The sequence below is a fragment of the Haliotis rubra genome, unplaced genomic scaffold, assembly GCF_003918875.1.
Source record: "Haliotis rubra isolate DU_JTF1 unplaced genomic scaffold, ASM391887v1 Scf207, whole genome shotgun sequence".
NCBI lineage: Eukaryota > Metazoa > Mollusca > Gastropoda > Lepetellida > Haliotidae > Haliotis > Haliotis rubra.
The window spans coordinates 1,382,761-1,408,817 of NW_025766081.1; the positions used below are offsets into that span (position 1 = coordinate 1,382,761).

The 26,057-nt window shown below is 38.2% G+C and overlaps 1 protein-coding gene and 1 long non-coding RNA gene across 3 annotated transcripts; one reads left to right on the plus strand and one right to left on the minus strand.

Moving 5' to 3' along the window:
• Nucleotides 1-517: 517 nt before the first annotated feature.
• LOC124276241 lies at nt 518-6,436 on the plus strand. The gene is made up of 3 exons (XR_006898457.1): nt 518-613; nt 5,827-5,943; nt 6,325-6,436. It is a non-coding gene; the product is annotated as an uncharacterized LOC124276241 (long non-coding RNA).
• A 4,072-nt stretch (nt 6,437-10,508) lies between these two features.
• LOC124276195 lies at nt 10,509-24,805 on the minus strand. Of its 2 annotated transcripts, XM_046711850.1 has the most exons (9): nt 24,713-24,805; nt 23,191-23,261; nt 21,802-22,140; nt 14,657-14,971; nt 13,978-14,031; nt 12,850-12,957; nt 12,583-12,616; nt 12,461-12,492; nt 10,509-10,885 (listed from the first exon to the last, which is right to left on the minus strand). In XM_046711850.1, the coding sequence occupies exons 2-9, from the start codon at nt 23,243-23,245 to the stop codon at nt 10,770-10,772; spliced, it is 1,053 nt and encodes a 350-aa protein (XP_046567806.1). In that variant the 5' UTR covers nt 23,246-23,261; nt 24,713-24,805; the 3' UTR covers nt 10,509-10,769. The 2 variants fall into 2 exon arrangements, with proteins under 2 accessions (XP_046567806.1, XP_046567807.1); XM_046711851.1 differs by lacking the exons at nt 12,461-12,492; nt 12,583-12,616.
• Between the last annotated feature and the right edge of the window lie 1,252 nt (nt 24,806-26,057).

Below are 26,057 nucleotides of genomic sequence, written 5' to 3' on the forward strand. Positions count from 1 at the left end.
GATGTTATCAACGAATATTCCTGTTTCTAGCTAGTATTATTTGAGTGTGAGAACTAGTTTCCACTGCTGCTTATGTAATCCGTCAGGACAATGTAATGCTAAAGGGGCAAAGGAGTAGCCTAGTAGTTAAAGCCTTTGCTTGTTGACCAAAGACCCGAGTTTGATTCCCCACAAGGGTGGAATGTGTGAAGCCCATTTCTGGTGTCCCCCGAGGTGATATTAGTGGAATTTTGCTAATAGCGGCGTAGTACCATACTCTCCCACTCGCTCACTGTAACGTTAAATCGTGCAAAGTAACATTTATAAAATTTATCTCTAACAATGACTTTGCCATGAAAAATGGCATCAGTTACTAGTCGGGTGGTCAAAATATGTGGTCATTGTACACACATGGCATTGATTGTAAGTTTAGTTTTTGAAGGTACGGTTCTTCATTTGTTGTTCCAGCTGTCTAATATTCAGGGCTAAAGTTACCAGCATATATCCCTTCTTAGAATATATTTATATTTGCAGAAGAGTGGTCGAACTGGTCATCTTGGTCCAGCTGCTCCAGTACATGCGGCGGGTGTGGAACCAGGACTAGAACTAGAACCTGCCTGAAACCTCCCTGCAGGTACGTACCCAGCGGGCACACAACGTTGAATCAACGTTGAATCAACGTTGAATTTTGGTTGTTTGGTTGATCAACCTTTCATAAACGTTGATTCAACGTTTATCATGCGACCAAAGAAAGTTAGTCGAGATTCGTTTAGTTGTCAACGTTGTTTCAACGTAAGGAACCAACAAAATGTCAACTAATTGTTTCCTTGGCAAATTTGATACATAATTCATATTGGTAATAGGTATCCAATTTAGCAACTATCATTTCGGAACATTATTTTCATAAAAGATCAAGATCGAGCTAGTGACAGATATAATCTGATATATTATTTGATTGTGCATCGATCCACGGACGGAAATATTACGTAAATCGCAGTTTTAGGTATAAAGTCATCAGTTATCCAAATTGCATTACATTCGATATTTTCCCACAAAACTGTGAAAATTGTATAATTCCCGACAATTTGTTTCAAACACAAGCCAGATGTTGACCTTTCGATCGCCTCGTTTGGCCATATCCGGACATGCGCACAATTATCGCGCGCGCAAAGGCAGCTGATCGTTGTCAGTTCACTTTGGCGAAGTTCAACGCAATATCGTTCTATTTTCACCATCTTCACGGCATGCTGGTGTTTATTTGGTAAGTATGTCCTTCATGTATTATGAAAACGTAGGAATGCCGTTTAAATCTAGCAGTAGCAAGAAACTCCGAATTAGGGCTCATGTTTTATCTCACAAGGTTACCGGTATGTCACAGTACATGTTTCTCAAAATTTTGTTTTGTTATTTTTCAATATATTTGCATGCATATATAATTTATTATATAATCGAATAAGATTTCCTTTCGTACCCATCACCTGATATACATTTATACATTTATTACAAAATATACATTTTCAAATAATCAATGAAGTACATCAATATAAGGAACCGTTCATAATTAAATATATGGCTGCGGGTGGTGGTGTTGATTGTAAGGGTTGGAGGGTGGGGTGGGGTGTCACCCATTTCTGTACATACTCATACACTTTTAGAGGCGGTGTAATTCACATTGTACATAAAATCAACATCACCCCAAAGCCATACATTATGAACGGTCCCTAAGGGCAGCTATACAAAATCGGATAGGATTAATCAACATTTTATATTGCATCCCATTATTATGAACATTTGTTCGTTTGAATAGATCTATCAGTAAATGAGGCATTGAGCACGCCCTGAACCCTATCAACATATGTATATTATTGGGAGGGTGGTGGAGAATGGCGTAAGGAAATGCAACGAAAATTTTCACTTTAAAATGTCTTGTGAAAGTCTTTGTTAAGGATGAAATTGTATATAATTTATTTGAACTTTTATTTATTTACAAAAAGTGTAACTTCACTAATGATTCTTTGATGGGACAATTAACAAAACTGCACCCACAGACTTTCATTCTCACACTTGTTTGGAAGGGATATGAGAATTCATGTCTCTTAAAGGTTAAAATCTTACATACAAAAGAAGTAATTTTAATGTAAGGAACATTTAATTATGAAATAAGATTATTTTAATGGAATTTGCAGAAATCTCATCTTCGAAGACTGGGTGGCAGCAATTTTGTGGATCACATAAAAGGAGCAAGGCTAAGTTAACACGTTTTTAACATTTCACTTGTTTCCAGTATATCACCACAAAGTTTAAGAGAAACATGATAATGCTCTTTCATTACCACCTGTTTTGAATATTTGTGATAATGTTTGGTCTTTTTTTGTGATAATAGTTGGTCTTTATTTTCATTTATATATTAAGGTTGATCATTTAAGAGAAAAAACTGACAATGATTTCTCCCGGAGATGTTTAGTTTAATGAGCACTCCCTTGCTTGGCGCCATATTGTTTTCCGCCGTAAACAGCTGGATGCAAGATAGCACGAGAGAGGACAGAAGTCATACATTTATAGATATATAGAGATGTTTATTGCTGGGAAACACACTCTTCAGGTATTTGGTCAGCTGTAGAATTTGAATATGATGTTTTTTATTATTGTCAAAGGGTAGGTTTTTCATTATTTGCAATCTAATATGTGTGCAGTGAAACATACTGAGATTTGGAAGAGTCCATTATATAAAGTACAGGTGTTGTTAGATATCAGCATTTTATGTACATGTTCCCTTGTTAAGATTATCTATCGAGTATATTAGAGAGAAGGTGTATATTTGTAGTGTTTTAAATCAGAGTTATTTTCAGTGTATGACCTACATTTAATATGTTTTGGCCACCTGTCACCCCTTTGGTCAAATAGAGTAGGACTTCCATTTCTTGGAATTGAGAGTCAGAGATGCACTGTTTCCAAGAATTTGCGTTAGCCAGCGATGTTTGTTTACGAGTACATTTAAGTCTTTTTGAGTGTAGATTGGGAGTTGTAAGAGATGTTATTATTCAATGTCTTATTATTCATGGTATGATAGATTATTTCAGACAATGTAGAGTTTAATCTCATTATTTTATTGTTCATGATTCAGAGAAGCATAGTTATGACGTCGCAGATAATACGCACACATAATTCATTATATGAGAGATTTTCTAAGCGTTCCTATAAGAGATTAAGTGTAATCATATATGAATTATAAAAAAAGTTATTTATCTGAGTTTTATGAGTGTACAAATGACAAAGAGAGAGAGAGTAGATAATAGAGAATATATTGTATACTTATGAGAGCTCATTATTGTTTTCAGAACTCCATGATCCATACTTCCTTGTGTTTGGGAACAAATGGTGTTGGGAGACCTCCCACAATAGACTTGTTCTTTGACCTGTGAACCACCACCCATTTTGTTTTCTTATCATTTAATGTAAAATGGCTTTTGTTACAATTTATGACTCCTGGTAGCAAAATTGCTACATCAGTTCAACTCCTATTAATTTGAAATAATCATTTCCGAGAATCTCTAAAGAAAACTAAATCTGACAGAATAACAACAATCTTCCATTGTTTTGCAGGACAATGTCAAACAATTTGATGTCAAGAATGAATGTTGATGGGCAAAACGGCAAGTTTTCTTTTAAGAATACAAGGTTGTATTCAATCATCTCTGGTAAGTTAATTACCAAGTGCAGCATTTTCATCATGACCATAGCAAATAATATATGACAGTAAAGCATCGTCTAATTCATCCTACCGGTAATTCATAGTCTAATTAAATAATCAACTTGCAATTGAGGATTTTCTTTGAAAATGTTCCTTCGGTTGAAAATATAAATTGTTTACACTTTTCGTCATATTTTGTATTGATGCTGTTCATATGTTCACATGCCAAGTTACAGCAGTGAAATGAACCTTTCAAGTGATTGATTAAACAAATACTTGAATCATTTAAGACAATATATCTTCCATATAACTTATTCATGTATTTAAATATAAAATTTCAGAATGTGTCCTATCTCAAGGGAATGAGATGGGAATGCATCCGAAGCAAATTTCAAGAAAGAGTTAGGAACGTTTCTGAAGTATCCACCTGACCGCCAGGCAGGGAGTGGCAGAAAGAAGAGGAGCTGAAAATTTTGTTTTTGGAGTTGTAATTGTGTTGAAAAATCTGAACTGTGGTATTGAAATTGGTGGCGTAAATGTCACTTTGATGCTATATGCAGATGATATTGTGTTATTAGCACAACAGAGATCACCTACAGACTATGTCATGTGTGATGTTTTACATTATGCATTAAACCACGTTTTCTGTGTGCGTGTGTGTTCATAAAGATTTCATGAAAAGTGATTTGTTTTATGTGCTGTCTTCAGGTATAGTTCCTGGTCATCTTGGATCCCTTTCATGGTGAAAGTAATTGCATTGTGTTTATTCAGAGGTCTGTCTAAGAGCTGAAATTCAGACAAAATGTCTTCTCGGGACAATTTTCACCTTTTCAAGGTAACAATACAACAGTAAATAGTTTTTCTTAATTTGGAATGATCTTTTCTTCTTACTGGAATTATACGTCCAACTGACATAAAACTTAAATGAACATTATATTGAATGTGGAATTTTAACCAAGTATTTTATCAGGTAAATATTTTACTGCAATTTTCTGTTTGAACACTGTTTATTGCAGGTAGCTTTTTGGGTATTTTAGCTGGATGCAGGAGTTTGGTGCTACTTTATTGTAGTTTAAAGATGAAATGCGAGTCTATTTACAGGAAAGCGTAATACCTCCCAGACACAACCACGGAACAACCCATTTTCAACGTTAATAATATGTCAGACTTCAACATTGATTCGACGTCGGATATCTACGTCAAAAAAACTTTCATATACAACCTATTTTCAATCTATTTTCAACGTTGAGGATCAACCTATTCTCAACGTTGATAATCGGTCAAACTTCAACGTTGATTCCACGTCGGATATCTACGTCAAAAAAACTTTCATATACAACCTATTTTCAACGTTGAGGATCAACCTTTTTTCAACGTTGATAATCGGTCAAACTTCAACGTTGATTCCACGTCGGATATCTACGTCAAAAAAACTTTCATATACAACCTATTTTCAATCTATTTTCAACGTTGAGGATCAACCTATTCTCAACGTTGAAACAACGTTGATGTGCCTGCTGGGTAATGCCATCGTTCAACTGGATGTGTCTTCTGTTGTTCTGGCGTCGAACTGGTCACCAATAACCTGTGGCATGCGTGTCGCCCCACACCACTTGTGCCATGGCTCATTGTTTCATTCAGTGGAGTATCTGTTCAAGCCCCGATTATTTATAGGCCCCCGTCATACAGGTGGGATATTGCTTTTTTGTCACAGTTGGCACAGGGGCGTTGGGGTAGCCTAGTGATTAAAGCGTTCGCTCGTAACACCGAAGACCAGGGTACGATTTCCCACATGGGTACAATGTGCGAAGTCCATTTCAGGTGTCCCCACCCACGGTGGATTATTGCTAAAAGCGGCGTAGAACCATACTCAATCACACACTCCGATTTCCACAAAAAATACCGTTCTATGCCAAATGCATTTTCCAGAGACTAATTGCAGAATATTTCAAAGATGGAAAGATAAATATACCCTTTGTAGCCAAGATGTGATTATAACGGAAAACCGAAATATACGGCCGGGTCGATCAAAACCGAACACGGTTAATCCAATTCCGTCATTCACGAAATCTCTTGCAAATGAACAGCACCTCGATCTTTTATTTCACATGTTCATATGTGGAGTTTATATGTCGCTTGTTTTGCTACACTTCCAGTGGACAAAGCAAGCAAACCGTAGTATGCAACAGACAGGTGTGCCCCATTGTAACCAAGGCGTGTACACAGAGATACAGGTGTGGAGGATGGTGGTTCAGGAAGAAGTATTGTATCAGGTAAGTACCAATTATAACACTTGACATAATCGCACCTGTGCTGAATAACATACTGCTCTTTATCTTTTTATAAATTGTCAACTATTCGAGTACCTATATCCTCAGTCTTGGGGAAGGCCTTTGTCAGCGTAGTTGTATACATTTTCCAGTGTGCACGCTACGGACGTAACGAACACAATCCGAATCGTGTAATCCCCGGGTCATTGTCGCCTTGAAAAGGCGATTTGAAATCAGAAACAAATATCTGATGATGCAATATATGCCGTAACTGGTTCAGTTATGTCTAAAACATAGTGTGTTTCCATGTGAAAAATATGCTAAGTTTCATTTGCATTTGAGACCTAATATACATGTATTAACAAGTGCATTATCATGTCCAAGGTACGTGAAGTGCTATACATTCAAGAGATGTTGCAGCGGTCTCGAAGAGATCAATGGCCAGTGCGTGTAGAAGAGGACCAGGAAGATCCATCCACAAGATCTGCAAATCCACCCAGTCGATGTTGTTATGTTTTTGTTACCTTTTTACAGAGTTCATGCAATTTTCTATAATTTATTTTTCAAAATGATTTTTTGTATGTATTTACAGTATATTTTGCTAATGTGTTCGGTCACGATAATTTGATAACACTGTCGTGGTTCGCTTTTGTATATAGCATTGTTGTGTGTATCATTTGAGAATAAATATGTGTGTGTTTTTGTACTTCCATTTAGTTCATTTACTCCTCCACCTTGCTCTCTTCTTATACACACAAGGTCTAGCTTAGCATCTCCGCCGTTGAGTAAAATCGATATTTTGTAAATACTGAAATTAATAAAACGTAGGGAGTAGGCACAAATACGAGTTCATATCTCGAAATTCAGTGATAAGAATGTGAATGGGACACATAACGGCCTAGCTTACTTAACATAGGGACCCTTGAAGGTTAACTTGTTTAGAGCCGTGAAGATCCGGGTTAGAATTGGTCTTCAGCAACCCATGCTTGTCGTTAGAGGCGACTAACGGGATCGGGTGGTCAGGCCAGCTGACTTGGTTGACACATGTCATCGTATCCCAATTGCATATTGATGCTCATGATGCTGATCACTGGATTGTCCAGACTCGATCATATACAGCCCACCGTCATATAGCTGGACTATTGCTGAGTGCGATTTTAAACAACAACAAACCAACCAACCATTAACATAGGTGAAATAATGTACCTAGAATGCGCTAAAATGTCCGCCTGTGGTCATCTCAGAATTGACGTCCAGCATGGCGACGTTCCGATACACTTACACAAACACATAGACAGGCACATAGGTATTTATTCTCTACTGTAAACTCTGGACAAGGCTGTACATGTATGACAACAGGGATCATTTCAACTTTCCTGTTATCAACCTTCACTTCATGTCGAGCAATATTCCGACAGCTTTGGTTTTTACATTACACAACTTTTGTGGTACGAACGAGATTGCTCTCTTTACCAAAATTTCTAAAAGCGTCGTACGACGCTTGTTCAGTAGTTATTCGATCAAAGATACAATATTCAAGGCCTACGTAAAGATTTCAAAAGTTTTAGAGAGAGCATATTAATGAAATTTCTACATTTGATGCAATTCTTTAGTTTGATTGGTTCAATAAGTTTCCAGGTTCCCGAATTTTCAGGAAAGCACATGACTAACCATTGGACATGTTTAATAACGGGTGGGACAGGATACGCTCACCTTTTCCCGAACTTTTGGTATCGTCACTGTTTGATAGTGATTCGTTAACACATGTTCATCATATACTAGGAATTATACAATCGACTCTATTAATTAGCAGATTTCTTATGGATGTGGAAAAGGGTTTGTCGCATTTCCTGTCTTTTCCTATTCCGGAAGGGAATACAACTGGATGACAAATATAATGGACATGGTTAATAGGACGGTAGTGCGATGCACTTTCTGTCACAGTGATAGGTGATTGTTATGATGGATATATTGTCACTTGCCATCAGTATAACAATAACAATGGTTTTATTGACGAAATGATCGACGAAATATATTCTTCTCGGCTAGGGATATGCCCCATATCAGCTGTACATTGAGGTCAACTTTCTTGTAATCAAGGCCTCTCGTATGGCAAAATAAACGGAAAAGATGGAAACGTCTGTTACGTGGAGACCTTGTATGGCAAGGGACGAGTGCATATGTACATAAGGGTGCGCGCGTGCAGACACACGCAGACACAGATACGGACACAGACAGAGAGACACACATACACAGTCAAGATAGAATTTTGATCAGAACGTGCTGTGTCGCTATCATACTGCTGGAACTTGATACTGCTGAGTTGTTAACAACAAACAGAACAAAAAAGAAAACAAAAATCATATTCTGAACAAGCATGCATTTGTACATAGTAATGTTGAATAGGATACCTTGGCTAAACATATTTATACATCACTGTATGTGGCTCATCAAATATGTCATTCTTGACTATGCATGAAACAATGAACATTTCTACCATGGCTACGTGAAATGCTCGAATTTGATTGGTCAAGCCATAATTATTACCTTCTATTATAAAAATATTCAAACTCAATTACAATACACAGCCCCAAACATTTAACAAACAATATCTAACATATAAATCAGAAAACCTTGTAAAAATACATCCCTGTCTATCCCTATTTGTGCGGCAAAACGTTCGTAAACATTTACCTACCTGGTAAATGGTATATTTGTTTCCGTTAAGAATGGGAAATTCGCAAGATAACGGTCAGGCGAAACACAAAATTTGCCACTCATACTCCATCATGTCCCGTTGCATCGTTCAAAATGTCAAAACTGAACCATGAGAATTCAGTTCTCTGCCACCTTCCCCGAAGGCTGTCACTGCTATGTTCGTACACTTTGAAAAGCTTGGCCACAATCCAGTCCCAAATGATGAGAACAATGTTCCAAGGAATCCCAAGTTAGTCGCATGTACACAAACTTTATGTACAAAGCAGCACTGTCACTCTTTCGTCGCATGCCGGGGTGGAGGCACGTACGTGAAATCATGATCGACACTCGCCGGTCATAAAAATCAACAGTCTTTGATGAGATACAGGTTATAGGTCGATCAGAAAAGGATCTATTCTTCGATTCTGCAGGGTTCAGGTTGGACAGTCAGTCAAGTATTTTCCACTGTCACTTCGAATTTCAACCTTTCGCAAAATGTAAACACTGGCTCGTCCGCCATTTCAAACTGTTGCGTAACTGTCTACTTCCAAGAAGATAAGTAGGTCAGACGATTCCATTATACTGTGGCCAGGGGGGTACAGTAATACGGCACACAAAACAATAGGCTGGTTTCGGTCTTGTGGAGTTATGATTATAAAAACCAAGCTCTTAGGTGTTACATTATTGCATTGAATAAACAGTAGTTTGTTTTCTTTGGACAGAATATTTTTATGTTGCAATGTTAAAAAAAAATACGAACGGAACACTACCACTCCTTTATCAGACGAGTTAAATCATTCGCCTCTCATCCCATGCCGGATTACGCAGTGTCTTCCGCAGGACGAGGAAGTTCGATGTTAAATCGGTTATGGTAGAATGTGTTTGGAAATTAGATGAATGTTAGACCGAATTGATAGTCTCTAAATTTTATTTGAAGCCGAACGCGTAGCGTGAGGTATTTGTATCCAAACATTGTTGTCACTGGAGGAATTGATTGTCTCCTACTTTGCACAGATCCAGTTACCGTTGCCACGTGATGATAAAGTTATTACTACAGGCCCGAAACATGACCGTTTATCTTACCTTCATGTAAAATGCTTAAATTTCATTGGTCATGATCAATGACGCGTTAACAAGTTTCCGTGTCACCCGTTCCAGGAGTGTGACAAATGGATAAAATTTTACCCGCTGCCACGGTAACCGCCAAACTCTCCGCCGAAAACCTGTATCGCTAACAATGGTATGACGTCATAATATGACGCATGCAGTGCCCGGAGTTCGAAAACCGTTCGATTAGCTGTTTTTGAGTTAACTATATACACATTTATTTTACTGATTTTCACTGCTTTATTTAAACTATTTTATACATTGAATAGTTAGCACTCAACTTAAACATAATTAACCATTTTCATAGCAGTGTTAAGCTTGTCAGAATATGTTTAACTGATTTCAAAAAATCCAGTCGAGAGTAAGACGGCATTTTGTTCACATGTCATATAGTGGGTAGCGATCTTCAAAATATAATAAAATCCTATTTTGTACATTTAACATGGCGGTAAGATAAATATGTTGTATGCTTCTCCCTCGGGTAATACGGTCTGATGTACGTCTCTTTGTAGCAGTAGACCGCCTCCGTGGTCTAGAGGTTAGAGCGTCTGCCAGGAGAGCGGAAGGTCGCGGGTTCGATCCCCGACCGTGTCATACCAAAAGACGTTAAAATATGGTACTTGTTGGTCCCTTCCTGGCGCTCGGCATTCATGGGTACAACAAGGACTGGTCGGCTCGGAGTCAGTATAATGTGTCGGCATGGTATCTCAGTGGGCTAGCACTATAAAACCAGCTTAAGTCTGGCCTAGTACAAGCAGCCGCACATGCACATACACGCGCATGCACGTCGTCATATGAGCGAAATATTCTCCAGCACGACGTTAAACCCAATTTCACCCCACCTCACTTTTGTAGCAGTGTCAACCAAGCCGGTAGGCGAAGGATGACACTGCTACAAAGAGGCGTACATCAGAGCTTATTACCCTCGAGAGAAGCATATAACGGTCAAGATCATAGAAGGGTTCCACTTAAAGTTTTTGACAGGAGTTGCTGTTGAACAGGACATCGTCAAGCACATGACTTTCTCATACAACTCTCTGACTGGTGTTTTGGTAGATTCGAAGTTCCTCATAGCTGGTATTACCATTGCGTTCCCTCGTCGAGTCATCAATGCCCTCATAGAGGGTATGTTGTTGAGCACCTGCAGCATAAAACACGAGAGTAAGTATTTGTACACGAGAGAGCATGATAAAAGGACATGATATGGAGTGACTATAGCTCAAATCTGAAAGAAGGTTGCGCGTTGGTTGGTAATCTCCTGTTCTCAAAACATATTGGAAACATTATTTATTACTGGTAGATGACGATTACCAGATTACAAGAATTGTCTGAATTCAAAGTGATCTGAAATGAAAACAAGGTGACTCGGAAAACTATTTTAAACATTCAAGAAAGAACGAAAACGAACGTATCTGTATGTACAATTACATGTTACATAATACAATATGGACCCTCTATACAATAATTTAATTTCAGCTTTCATATGACAACAGGTATATGGGAAAGTGGAATCAATGTTGCAGTATCCCGCAATTTTAGGTTAAATAGCCAAGACCAGTAAGCGGTTAGTCTTGGACAACACAAACCAATGACACAATTGCAACTGAAAACTAAACCTTATATCTACACTTTCAAGGCAAGATTGACATGCAGTCAGGTAAGTCAAGAATTCTGACTACCCCATGAAGCCAATTATTTAGTTGTCAGATACGACCAAGACTACAATTCTGGAAACAAGAGACTACAGAGATGTTCTGGCAAAGCGAGAAAACAATGACGCATAAAGATGGACAGCCAAAACACAAGCTTTGGCAAAGACTGACTGACCGACTGAGTTTGCTTTTACGCCGGTTTTAGCAATATTCCAGCAACATCACGGAGGGGGACACCAGAAATGGGCTTCACACATTGTACCCGTGTGGGGATTCGAACCCGGGTCTTCGGCGGGACGAGCCAACGCTTTAACCATTAGGCTACCCCACCGCCCCCTTTGGCAAAGAGAAAGCATCCCTTACTTCTCGCTTTTATGTGTATCACTTCTAACTGTCTTTCAAAGATAAATACCACGGCATCCATTATGAGTAATGAACGATATGTTTTCTTGGTAATGCCTGAGGACGAATGGTTCTTTTCACGATAACACTGATGGGATCACAATAGAGCAGTGAGCGTCACGTTGATAGAATATCAGAAACAATAAAGTATTCAAACTGACCTCTCTGAAGTGTATCTTTGTAAGTTTCCTCTGTAGTGATCATGCATGTATAACATACACAATACAGAGTCAAACAAAGCGAGCTTTTCGTAAATGGTACAAGTCGTTTTGACTTAGTTACCATGGAAAACTTAAGAATCTGAATGCCAGCGAACCCATGCTTGTCGTAAAAGGCGACAAACGGCATCGGGCGGACAGCCTCGCTGACTTCGTTGACACGTGTCATCGTATCCCAGTTATGTAGATTTATGGCAATGCTGTGGATCACTGGATTGTCTGGTCCAGACTCGATTATTTACAGACTGTCTCCATGTAGCTGGAATATTGCAGAGTGCGGCGTTAAACATCAAACCAACAACCAACCATGCAAAGCCAAAATGATTAATTCTCAGCTTGTGGTCATTGCAAATATCTTAAGCCCGTGCAAAGCAAAACTTTGAATAAGCATGCACATTAAAGCAAACAGGACAAAAAGATTCAAGTCCAAACTTCCAAGTTTACCAGAGGATAGCACTGCTGTGTCTGTTGTATTCCTGTAACAGGAGGAAGAGCGTCATCAGTTTTCAAGTAATGCATATGAACACTATTCAAAATCAGATAAAATGTATACTTTAAATACTCACATCGTCGCTTCGGTCGTCTGTCTGTTTTCTGCAGCTGCCAAAAAGACATGATTATAAATGTTGTTATCCCGTTACAACAGCTTGCCAATGTTGTACAGCATTAAAAGACATTTCATATATCCCATATATATATATATGTTAGTGGAAACTTTTTACGAGTTAATCATCATTTTGTTCTTCGCATGCTCGTAGGACCTAGATTGGGAATGACATCAGTCAATTAAGTTAACATTAATAATCTCTTGAATGTAGTGGAATACAACCAACCCGTGACTGTTTGCCGTCTTCTGTATGCGGTGAAAATAGCTACCGCTACAAGGAGGGGGACGAGGCATACAGTCATCCCGACGCCAACGCCAGCGCCGAACGTCAGCCCTACATGGAGACATCAATTAAGCACATGTCTGTACAACATATTTCCTTGTTGAAAATAAAAGGTTTGTTGTAAATAATTGTAGCATTATTGAAGTAAATAAAGTTGATTATTGAAAATTTTCGTTTCAAAACATGCTAGCAGACATATCTTAGGACTAAACCGTTTCACGCTATTCCCAGACACATCTAAGATATGTGAGTTAGGAGATTTTACAGATATGCTGATACAGCTTCAATAGCAATGCAAATGTTTTTTGTGAGTAAGTGTGAGTGAGTTTGGTTTTAAGCCGCTTTTAGCAATATTCCAGCAATATCACGGCAGGGGACACCAGAAATGGGCTTCACTCATTGTACCCATGTGGGGAATCGATCCCGAGTCATCAGCGTAACGAGCGAACGCTTTAACCACTAGGCTACCTCACCGCTCCTCGTTTTTGTGAAGTCTGCTGTGTTGTTTTACGATCACTTTGTGGTAAAATTTGACAATGGTATAATACACTATACAATATTACATGTCATGTGACATTAACGAAATGTGTTTCATCACCTCCAACTTCCGTCTCAGTCACGACAACAAGCTTCCTTGTTGAACAATTCAAAACAGTATCAACACAATAGAAGTGGGGCTGATGATAAGTCTAAGCCCACGTACAAATAATTACATGGGGTGTTTGTTTAATTGTGTGATTGGATGTGTGGGTGTTTAACGCCGCAGACAGCAATATTAATTCAATTTCAGTGGCGTTCTGTAAATAATTGAGTCTGGACCTGACAATCCAGTGATCAACAACATGAGCATCGCTCTACGCAATTGCAATATGATGACATGTGTCAACCAAGTCAGCGAGCCCGACCTACCTATCCCGTTTATCGCCTCTTACGACAAGCATGGATTGCTGAAGATCAATTCTAATCCGGATCTTCACAGGTAGTATTATGTGGTAAAATTTGCTGATGGTACATCATTCCATTTAACATCATATGCCATAAAACCACATGCCAATAAAAGTGTTTAATCACCTCGAACGTCCGTCTCTGTGACGACAACAGGATTCCTTATTGAACTATCCGTGCCTGTTTCAAAACAATATCAACACATAAGATGTAGGGCTGAAATTAACTCAACGTACAAATAATTATACGTAGTGATTGCTTAATTATGCGATTGGCTGGTTGGTTGTTTAACGCCGCACTCAGCAATATTCCAGCTATCTGTATGGAGGCGTTATGATAAATGTATAATATACATCATCTTACACCCTATTTTAACTATTGTCATAATACAATTATTGCGGTACACTATGTTAAATTGATAAATATGTTATATTATATTGTCCTGCTGCAATTATGAAATTAATATTCATCTTGACAAAATAAAGTGACACGTTTGGTTTGGTTGTTGTTTAACGCCGCTCTCAGGAATATTTCAGCTATATGACGGCGGTCAATCCAGTGATCAATAACATGAGCCTCGATGTACACAATTGGAATATGATGGCATGTGTCAATCAAGTCAACGAGCCTGACCACCCGATCCCATTAATGCCTCTTACGACAAGCATGGGTTGCTGATTTCTAATCGAGATCTTCATGGGTCGACACATTAGGCAAGTGCCTGCATGTAGTTTCCATCGCAGACTACCAGGAAGTACGTTCTGTGTAGTACTGATAGCAAATGTATACATGTTATCATTCATACCCTCCACAGCAAGTTGTATCACTTTCGATGTGAACTTCAAATTCATTTCATTGTAGCTTCCGTCACATCGTATTTCCTTCATGTGAATTCCTGGAGTTACCGTTCTTGCGAGATTACTAACGGTGGTAGTAAGACCTTCGCTATCGCGTGACCTTGAAGTCACACCACCTGTGACGACATCCTCTCCAATCATCCATGTTATTGTAGATGGTGGTTTTGTCGGGTTTGTCTCACACACCAAAGTGACCCTTTCGCCTTCTGTGACTCGCTTTACCCGTTGTGTTGAATTGAAAAGTGTGATTCTCTTCAGGGGAACTGACAAATATAACGGTACAATGAGTTAAACTATGCATTTATCTGCATCAAGAGGCATTTATTCCAGTCAGATGACGACACAGAGGCCACATTTGTATTGCCAAGGGAAATATTGCAAGAATTTAGTATTCTCAGAAGTCCTGGTTTGTTTTGGTAAGGGACACATATTTATACTTTATTACTTCAAATCGAAAGTAAAATGTGATTTCGTTTCCCGATCGACAATTATTATTTAACTGACAACTATATTTTTCTGACTGTAAACATTATACTTCAGTTTGTAAATCTGAGGCTGTAGTCTCTCCATGGAGTACATATACCCGCACACATACTCATACACACACATACAGACATACACACATGTACACACACATAGTCATATACGCATATACTCATACATACAAACATACTCATACACACACATACTCACATGCAGACATATACACACAGTCATACCCACATACTCATAAATACACACATACTCATACACACACATACTCATACATACATACATGCAGACAGACAGACAGACTCATACATACACACATACTCATACACACACATGCTCATACATACAGACAGACAGACAGACAGACATGCATGCATGCAGACAGACCGACAGACATACTAATACATACACACTCATACACACACATTCTCATACCATGACCGGATTTACGTATCATGTTTTCAGATATTTCCTTTGGCATATATTTCATACAAATCTATACCTTTGAAACATATGCTCATCGTACATTTTCGTATGCACAAGCACCTCGTCATTGTATGCCATGACCGGATTGTCAGGTATTTCCAAACATGAATTGCAAAACAGATACCCAAGTAAATACATGATCATACAGTATTTCCAATGCATTCAAATGAATTTCAGTGGGTGCTGAAATTTCCGATTTTGTTCTAAGTTTACTCGGGATGGAAACATGTAAATTTACTTAGGTGGGAAAACACATGTACATTTTCAATTTGCAGATGTTTACACATCTTAGATATTTATGAATCATACCTGATTTCAGGGGTATGTATATGAACGGTTCATACATCTTCATGTTACCTGTGCTCAAGCTAGATGATCATATGTTTTCATCATGTGAATTACTTGGGTCATGTAATTTCATTTTTACACATTTTAGTACTTTTGAAATCAACGTTCACGTGACCTCATTATTCTTATCACCAAAAGGTCCTGGCAAGGAAAGCAGTATTACGCAAGCTAACACGCCTTACAAAGCTGCACTCGCTCTTGCTACCAGTATCAGTTACGCCTTGTCGACGGTGTTGGCATATCTTGTGACGTGCTTGTTTCGAAGGATTAAAATGTTCAGTGGTGAACAAAGGGCGATGAGGTGCCCCTTTGTCCTCAGCTGTCCCAAGAGAATAGCACTTTATCTCACACAGCCAAACACGCTACACGAACCAACTGAGTTCAGCTCGCGGATCACTACTGTAAAATAATTTTTGGCAATACAAAATTCGAATATTATTGCACTGCATGTGACCTTTCTTAATAGTATCACAGTGTATCACATTTATTTCACTAACACTAAAGTAACAAACGACACGATAACAAACGATGCCATATCAAATTATATATTCAGTGAGAAATGAAAAAGAGTTTCTATTGTGTAGTGATTAATACCGGATAGCACAGGCGGGTGCGTTCTCTGAATATAACATGGGCATGTTGGACCTCCGTACGTCTTGTGAAATTCGTCTTGATTGTCCTGTTTAAATTGACGATCCATAAACCCAGATTGCGAAAGCAAATGTCTCACAAGTAAATGTGATGCTGGATTGCTGTAATTTTCCCCGTCGGAGAAGTCCTTCTCACAAGATATATATTCCGTTGTTTGGAGCAGGCCTATGACTCCTACGCCCCAGTGTTGCTAAACATCTGGTAGACGTTTAGCTTGGCATAGACGCAGACGTCGCATGTTTACGTTCAGATCTGACAGATGCCGAAAATATGGATTCCGACATGAATGCAATATCTCATTGGGTAATTGTTTTCCTAAATAAGTGGAGTGTTTTCTACCACACTGGAGATACATGTATCGTTGACCTTCTGATATTCCCCCGAACGGAAGCTCTACCCCATTTAGGGTACAATGTGTATGTAGGGAATAGTCTTAAGACGTTTCTACTTTAACCAGGATTCCTCGAACTTGTAGCAGTCGTTTGAGAAGATCCGGATAGAAAGGGGTAGTACGCGATGTATCTGACGGACGTATATGGAGAAAGTTCGATGAATGTTACTGTATAAATACAATAATAGAAATACCGGTATGTGTAAAAAGTACCCTCAATCCGATAGCCAGAGAGATTATTGTGAGAGGTCGCAGTATGTATCATCATAAACGGGCCCAGATAATGGTACATGTCATTCATTCCCATATGATATCCCTTTTATAGACACGGGGCATCGTTGTTACAGGTAGGGCAAACACTTTCTTCTACAGGTATCTGCCGGTTTCACGATACATACATGTATTCAGATTATTGAGAAAAGTAGCGACGCAAGTTCTCCTCCATCACATATATAATTGTATACATACCCAGTGATGAGTGATAGCGTTGAAGCAACTTATTAAAATTTACGACATCACTGTCATCCGGAGTAGTACTGCCATACCTAGCATCGTATGTATTGCTCTCTTACATAAGGTGAAATATCACAGGCTTGTCATGGTAACGATAATTTGGCATACTATTTATTGTCGTATTCTTTAATCTGCGATTAGAATTAAATCAGTTTTGACGTGAGCATGTTAAGACAAAAGAAACTGTAAAACGAAAAGTATTATGATCGAATGTATAGGCCTTTGTAAAAGCAAGTTTCAAGCCACCTACATAAAAACCTGTTTTCATGATAAATATCTGCTAGTCCGTGGCACGATTCCGACCATATCGTGAACATGTGTTTGTGAATAATAATCAAATAGTGATGTTACAAGGCGTCCATGCCGCGTCAACAACACATGCAAACGCGCGAGAATTGCAATACGGGCCCCTAAACCACTGATTCTCCGTGACCTGGAAACTAGGGGTGACTATTGAGGAGGAAACAATTATTGCGATATCGATAGTCTATTGCAACATACCATTGTGATAGCGATAGTCTACTGCGACCAACTATTGCAATACTATTGCAATAGTTTTTTCTCCTTGAATTTTCTCATTTGAAGTCATTTCCCAAATAAATGTATAGTTTATGTGAAATAAAAACAAGCTGAAGTAGTTTCAGTCTCTTTTAATAACTGACAAGAAACTTCAAGTAAACAGTTAAAACATAAACTCAATGAAGCCGAATTCTGCACCCAAACTTCTTGTATTTTGAGCTGCGCATTAATCAACGGAAGTCAATTACTAAACTATCGATAGTCACACATACTATAGAGGCATCGATAGTTTTTCACTTCTACCATCGATTAATTGCTATCGGAGACTCAACAATTGCAATCCATCGATAGTTCGATGCATCGTTACAGCCCTACTGGAGACACATGTGATTGAGCGTATGTAGGGACGGGTAATAGACAAAAGACAAAATGGATACTCGTGCTGTTATACTTTTTGAATTATATGTAAACATTCGTTCTTGTCTAGGAATAAATGTATATTTTCCAATTTCAACCAAATGTACATTCGAAGGATATTGAAATCTAGGTTAAGCTATTTGAATCATATTTACAATTAAAAGACCCAAACAATGGTTTGTTGTCCAAATGTTTTGTTTTCCAAATCTTGTTCCAGCCTGTATCACAATCCCAGAACGATATTATTTCCCCTTCCGCACATCCCGTGAAGCATGTCTAGATATTCCCAGGTTCAGCGTCTGTTATAATCTGCAGGAAAACTAACTGCAGGGTTCGGGTTACAGAGTAAACAATACCAAACACCGGCGGCTGGCGGGACCAACATCTTCAGTAACATTTACATCTGCCAACGCTTAATTCGCAAGTGGTGAGGCAATAAGCTAATGACTGACTGACTGAGTTTAGTTTTACGCCTCTTTTAGCAATATTCCAGCAACATCACGGCGGGGGACACCAGAAATAGGCTTCACACAATGTACCCTTGTGGGGATTCGAACCCGGGTCTTCGGCGTGACGAGCCAACGCTTTAACCTCTAGGCTATCCGATCCCACCGCCCCAATAACCTAATGAGGCCAAGGGTCCTGTACAATGTTTGTGAAATATCTATGATGCCTCATATGAAGTCTATAGTCGTAGCAAGTCTAGCTATGTATGGCTTTAAGTCACTGCTTGAAGAAGGGCTCCTTTAGAATTTTGTTTGGTAAATATTAGTATTTCACTGACTTAATCATATTGGAAAACACGTGGCAACCTATACTTCATTGTGACTATGATTAAGATCATTGTAAAGCACAAGGGTTATATCCTTTGAGTTAACTGACAGGCTTTCGGTGTCAAATATTTGGAACTACAACCAAAGGTAATGTTATGATGTCTGGAAATATGGTTGTTAAATGTACATATGGTGTTTTTGAAGGATAATCTCAGCTGCATCAGATACCTTGCATGTGTTTTCCCCACTCTTTCCACACTTTTAAAATCAATTTTCTATATATGTCTGTAAGGAAATGCTGTAAAGAAATGGGATGGCGGAATTTGGCCACCTGAGGTAGTAATCGCAGCATTCTGGTTACACTGTGCTGAGAGAGGACAGAGCTTGGCAAGATACCAATAAATATGCTTGTCATTTAAACCTTTTTCTGATGTTTGTGGAATGTGATTTTATAATTGAAGATGCTTCTGCATCTATAGCCCCAATATAGATGTTGCTAGTCTGTGAAACTTCCAAATTACTTGGTCTTTTTTTCAATTGAAATTAGTTCAAACACCGGATTTTGACCTGACAAGTGAACGCTTTAACCGCGAGCGTACCCCGTCATTCCTTGATACTGTTAAAGAAACACACATTGGTACATTTATTATACATTCAAGATTGAACCCAGTTTTATCACCATGTATCATTCAGTTTTTATGTTAGTGAAATGATCTGCACACTGATAATTTAAAACAGGTATATAAATAATAATTGTTTTCAATCTTTAACCAATTTCGTTTTCCATTTATTTAGGAATTTTCAGTTTCTATTTCCCTGGAAATTCTGAACGAAGGTACATTTAACAGTTTCACCCAATAACAGTTAAGCATACAAATATAAGTTTCGGTACTTTGATAGATTAGTAAGTACACATTATATTCAATGATGCTGGGGTGCCAAATGATTAACATATTAATTATATTATGTATAACAAATCAGACAGCAAAAAGCAAAAGCAAAAATAAAAACGCATGAGTAACATAAATGCTGTCAGGTGGTAAACTGCCAGTAATTATCGAAACTGCTTAGTTACCTAAGCTTATGAACTAATTACAATCACAAGAATTTTCTATAATCTACCCTAGATATGGAATCAGAAGAGGTGTACAGTTATGTATATTCCGTCGGGGAACTGACATTTGAGAAAACATCCGTATGGGCTTATATCTGGATTCCGAAAACAAAAGAGGTTGTACCAAGTATGTGCATGTTTACACATTTACAACAGTGATTTACATAGGAAATCATTAATACATTGTAATCATCTTTTTTGAAAGTATAATTAATGACATTTGTGCAGCTATGATCAGTCAGATAACTCATACAGTTGTGCACTAAGATTAAGAACCTACCAGTTCATGTTTTTGTGAACACATCTGTCTGTGTTTTATTGTAATTAGCAGTGTCCCTTTGTATGTCATATATACTTCCCATCAAAGTTTAGACTTACTCAAAACACTCACTATTTTTGTCTTTGTGTGTGTGTGTGTGTGTGTGTGTGTGTGTGTGTGTGTGTGTGTGTGTGTGTGTGTGTGTGTGTGTGTGTGTGTGTGTGTGTGTGTGTGTGTGTGTGTGTGTGTGTTACATCGAAGATTGATTGCTCTACTAACTTGGGGGAACCAACTGCATCACATCGCTGAATAGCACGTGCAAATATCGTGCATGTGAACAGCTGCGTTTTGGTGAAAGGTTTTGGTACGAATTCGCCAATTTTCACTGGGTTTTATCATTTATTGAACTCATGACAATAATCTTTTCAACGTTACGAATTTGTTTTTCAATACATCAGTAAACAGTACATTTAAACAATATGGAATATGTTTGCAAAATTCAGTTTAGAACAGTTGCCTGAAGTAAGTGGCTATATTTACACTAGTGAGTCTAAACCTTTGATGGGAAGTATATAAGCAATGCATCTAAGGTCAGATATTTAAACTGCAATGTAATTTCCATAACAAAAAGTATAAACAATATTACCTACTGATCAGAAAGGCTTATTAGTACCCATACCCTCTCCCTCTCCCTCACATGCACGCACACATACAGATACACACATACACTCCTCCATGTGTATGTCAAGAAAGGAACGCACGTTAACAGTGGTGCTCAGTCATGGGTATCACTTCGCCATGTGTTTCTAATGATCTCAGTACATTATGGCGTGGTCGGTATTGCTAACGAAAGTGATGTGACAGTTATATTACAGAACCATTGAAATACATGTTAAAGTAGTGTCAATCTTATAACACTCTATTTACCCATTACCAATTATTTACGCGTGTATTAAATATATGACAAACCTAACCTTGGTCATACGAGATTTCACTGAGATCCATGCTAGAAAACACGTGAAAACAATGGCCAGATTTGCACACCCGTGAAACCTATGTAAATACAGAGTTGAGTGTTCAAATATTTTAACGTTACATGTGAAAAAATAAATTAAATGAACGTTTCTCACCATTGACATCAAGAGATACACTGTTGCTTCTATAACGTAGGAATTCACAGGTCCAGTTCGAGTTCTGATACGTGTCAAAGTCAACGTTGGGAATTGTCAGAGTGCGACGGCCATTTGTCGAACAAGTACAGTTATAGATGGCAGACATACAGCTCAGTTCGTCTCCATTGAAAGTGTTACATATCAAATCGTATTCCTGCGTTCCAGTTTTCAACTGTCGAGTCCAGGTAATCCCTCGAAACCTGTACGAGACTGATCCCGTGTCACAGGTGAAGGTGAATGGATGCCCAGTTACAGCCGATAAGGCCGATCCCGTCAGGGTAATGTTCATTATTTGACCTAATGAAGAATAGGTTTGTTATCAGTATGCATAGAAATGAAGGATGATTTCACAATAACATTAGACTTTTCTTTATTGAAGCATTATGATTTCAGATTTTCAGTCTATAATTAACGGAAAACCAGCTACCTACATGTATATAAGATATTTCAGCTATACAAAATACAGTACGGAAGCCTAGTGGGTCACCTATATTACTGTTCCCACTATACTACTCACAATTTGCCAAGCTAGGATCGCAAAAAGTCACAACTTTACTTAAACGTAAATTTATAATTTGAAATTGTATCCATTTAAAACTGGATAAATAATAATATGGTAACCACTCTTCAGGCAAATACTCACTTTAATCTAACCTTATGCAACTGATACATGAGTAACCATAAAATGGTTTTCATGGCACCATTCAACCATTTTGTAAATCATGGAAGGAGTCATTGACAAGTACACAACACCTGTCAGTAGCAGGTATGGGATCCACCAGACGAAATGACATACTGAAACCTAGGAGCCATGCTTACAATAAGCTTAGATATTTAAACCAAATTGGACCTCACATCATAGTTTTCTGTTGAATCCATGATTTGATCCTCAGCAAATTGTGCATAGTATATGTTAGAGGCTCTTGTCATGAGAAAATGGTTTTGCAATGTTTTCATCTGCCACAGATCTTCAGCTAAAGGAGCCATTCTATATGCAGATTTAAAACAATTCAGCGTTAATATAATTTTACCGATACACCACGCAACGAATTACTATAGCCATGTCGCCATAGCAACACTGTGACACACATCGCATGCTTTTAATAATAATATTATTTGTAAATATCGCTATGACATAAACATTACGGTTCAGTCTAAAACCCTGTGTTTTTACGATTCGACGTTAAGATGGTCTTCCCAGTTAGGTCCGTTATATTTGTGTTTGGTTAACTGACTTGTTTAAATTGTCAGAGGTAATACATATACAGAGCTGTATAACACAATATCAAACCAGGAATTGAAATTGTTCTAAATATAACAACGATACACATTAACGTAAGTAGATACCTTCGCATGTAACCGGAAGTATAAGAAGTGACAGCAGGAAAGCAGGACTTGACATGGCTTGGAGAATGAGACTGAAACACAGGATATGACAGGACCATTTACGCCTAGAAGAAATATCGCATTTTAAAGTATATTCTAAGTACAAAATAAAAAAACAACAACAATTAGAATCAATACATAGCGAACTGCATCCCGAATACAATGGATAATGCGTCATCATCAACAACACACAGAACAGTTACCGGAGATGAAACTGTACATTGTGGATGCGCACCGTATGGTCAAAGCATAGAGGATACCGTTCATACTGTCTTGGTAGTCTCTCTGGAGCGTTCGACTGTAAATGTACTGATTCAGCACTGGTTATGTATATGAATCTTATTACTGATTTTATCGTACATGTACCCTTCAGGTTATACAAGTATGAAGACTCAATTGATTCATGCTTTTCATCAACAATTTATTTCGAAACGTATCAATTCTTATTTCGTTTTAGGCGTTCAGTAATACATTTAACCCATATTGATGTCATTGGGGATTTTGAAAATTCAACAGGCAGAAACGAAATATTCAAACAAAATTTCAACATAATGAAATCGTGAAAGTTTTTTTTCGAGAAATAATGATTTTCCATGTCTTGTAATATGAATACCCCAGTGTATTATCATTTATTACAGTGAAAATGTTTTCGAGAAATTTTCCAGGTCTTGAAATACGAAAACGTCAGTGTATTATTATTTATCATATAATACATCCCTACTTAACCAGTAGAAAATACTTCAATTTTACATGCGTCGTTATGCACGATTCGATCTTAGCCTGACCTGTTATGAATATGTAAAGTCAAACTGCTTCAGATCGTTGCTAAGACTGAACCATTGAAAATATTTTTTAATAAAACAAACAATCAGAGTCGCTGGTCTTGTACCTACTCTTGTTTTGCAGATGTGTCTTGCTTGGCCATGCACCCTTAACTCGATACGGTCCCATGTTGAATATATATCGTTTAAGATTTCATTTTGTGGAATTTGACGAGTCCTTACTGGCACTGCAACATCCTGGCACCCTTTTAAGTACTGTTAACCCGATATGTATTGTTAAATCGACATGTTCGAAAGCCCCAAGTACTCCAGTTTAACAGACTTAATAGTATATGTAGCGCTTTGAGCATACAGTTTTGTATGGAATCCAGCGCGGTATAAATGCACATATTACTATTATTGAATGTACACGAAATGTCCAAGGAGGCAAATATTGGCTGGCTTTCTGACGATTTCATTTAAGTAAATATTATGGACATTCGTAATTACTTATCTTACATTATAAAATGTATGTTGAAATGTAAGAGTGAGAGAGTGAGTTTGATTTTAACATCAACATCTGGGCGGGGAAGACCAGAAATGGACTTTACACATTGTACCAATGTGGGGAATCGAACCGGGGTCTTCAGCGTGACGAGCGAACGCTTTAACCAATAGGCTACCCCACCGCTCCTTAAAACGTAAAAGGTGTGCATACTTACTTCTATGTCTTGGTCCTTTCAAAGCACTTTAGCTTCTTGTATAGCTGCGATGTAACGTTGCATGTTCAGTGTGAATAAGGAAATACTAAATTGACTTGATACGACACATAACTGACAATTTAGCTTCCTTGTTGATGTGAATCATGTACATTTCCACAAAGCGATGCATGTATCCCTATTTCCGTTGTTTATTTTATTTTTATCTACAGTCGACATTACCGAAATGAGACAATACAATGACAGGATTCTGTAACTTTGACCTTCTCGACATGATGTGTCATTTTACGATCTGAACGAAATCCCCGATAAGGAGCATTACATGTAGATGAGTAACTTGGTATATGACAGAGCGGAGTAAGTGAGTATTAGCAACATTCCAGCACTAACAAGGCGGGGGACACCAGAAATTGGCTTCACAAATTGTACTCTCGTGGAGAATCGAACCCGGGTCTTCGCCATGACGAGCGAACGCTTTAACCAATGGGCCACCCTACTGCCCACTGGGCGTCTCTGCACTCTTTTGATGAAACAAATCGCCTTGTTAGTGTAAACGTCAATTCAGGTCCTCAGACAAGGTTTTATTGGTCTTTGTTTGGTCACTATCTAAGCTTTAAATAGTTTTATAGTCCTGTGTATGTTTGTTCAATAGAACCGACACACAACTGTGTTTTCTTCACAGCATGCCGATGGTTACAACAAATCAAACTCATAATATCATTACAGATTCTCAGATTTGTATAATGTCGTTAATACATTAGCTATATTTGCAAAGCAGTTGCACTTCACAGAGTATTTGTGATTATAACATATGTTGAATGTTAAATATTTTGAATCCGCTTTACGCAACGGTTAAAAGGTATTATCACAGGGGCTTGTAACGCTAGAAACTGCCATCAAGGTATGTACTGTCACTAACGGGGTCTTAGCACTATATAAAAGGAAAGAGGTGTAACGAGGTCAACACACCAAGTTCGTTTCAGGGCGAATTCAACAATGCTTACTGAATTTATCCCATTTAAAATGGCACAAATTTCAAGCCAATAGATTTAAGACATAGAGCACAAAAATCGAAGCAGTACTTTGGGAGCTAGGGTCTACGGAAGCTCGATAAATTGTGAGTTCTCGATTCCGAGCCAAAATCCCTGCTCAGAATTTGTAGCGGTAACTCACCCATGTTCTTGTTTATTTTACAGTATACAAAAAACGACATGCACGAAAACATGTTGAACTGATGGCACCTGTCAGAGCGCTAGTCGCCATTCTTTCGGAGACACTTACACCTCACTATCATAATGAGTTTACGTACATTTATTCATCGCAAACATAATTGTGTCGTGCCCGTTCG

Coding starts and splice junctions, on each gene's coding strand:
- LOC124276195 (XM_046711850.1), bottom strand. CDS start 23,245: ATGTCAAGTCCTGCTTTCCTGCTGTCACTTCTTATACTTCCGGTTACA. Junction 14,972..21,801: donor TGTATCTCTTGATGTCAATG/GTGAGAAACGTT, acceptor TATATTTGTCAG/TTCCCCTGAAGAGAATCACA. Junction 14,032..14,656: donor GATACAACTTGCTGTGGAGG/GTATGAATGATA, acceptor GTTTTGAAACAG/GCACGGATAGTTCAATAAGG.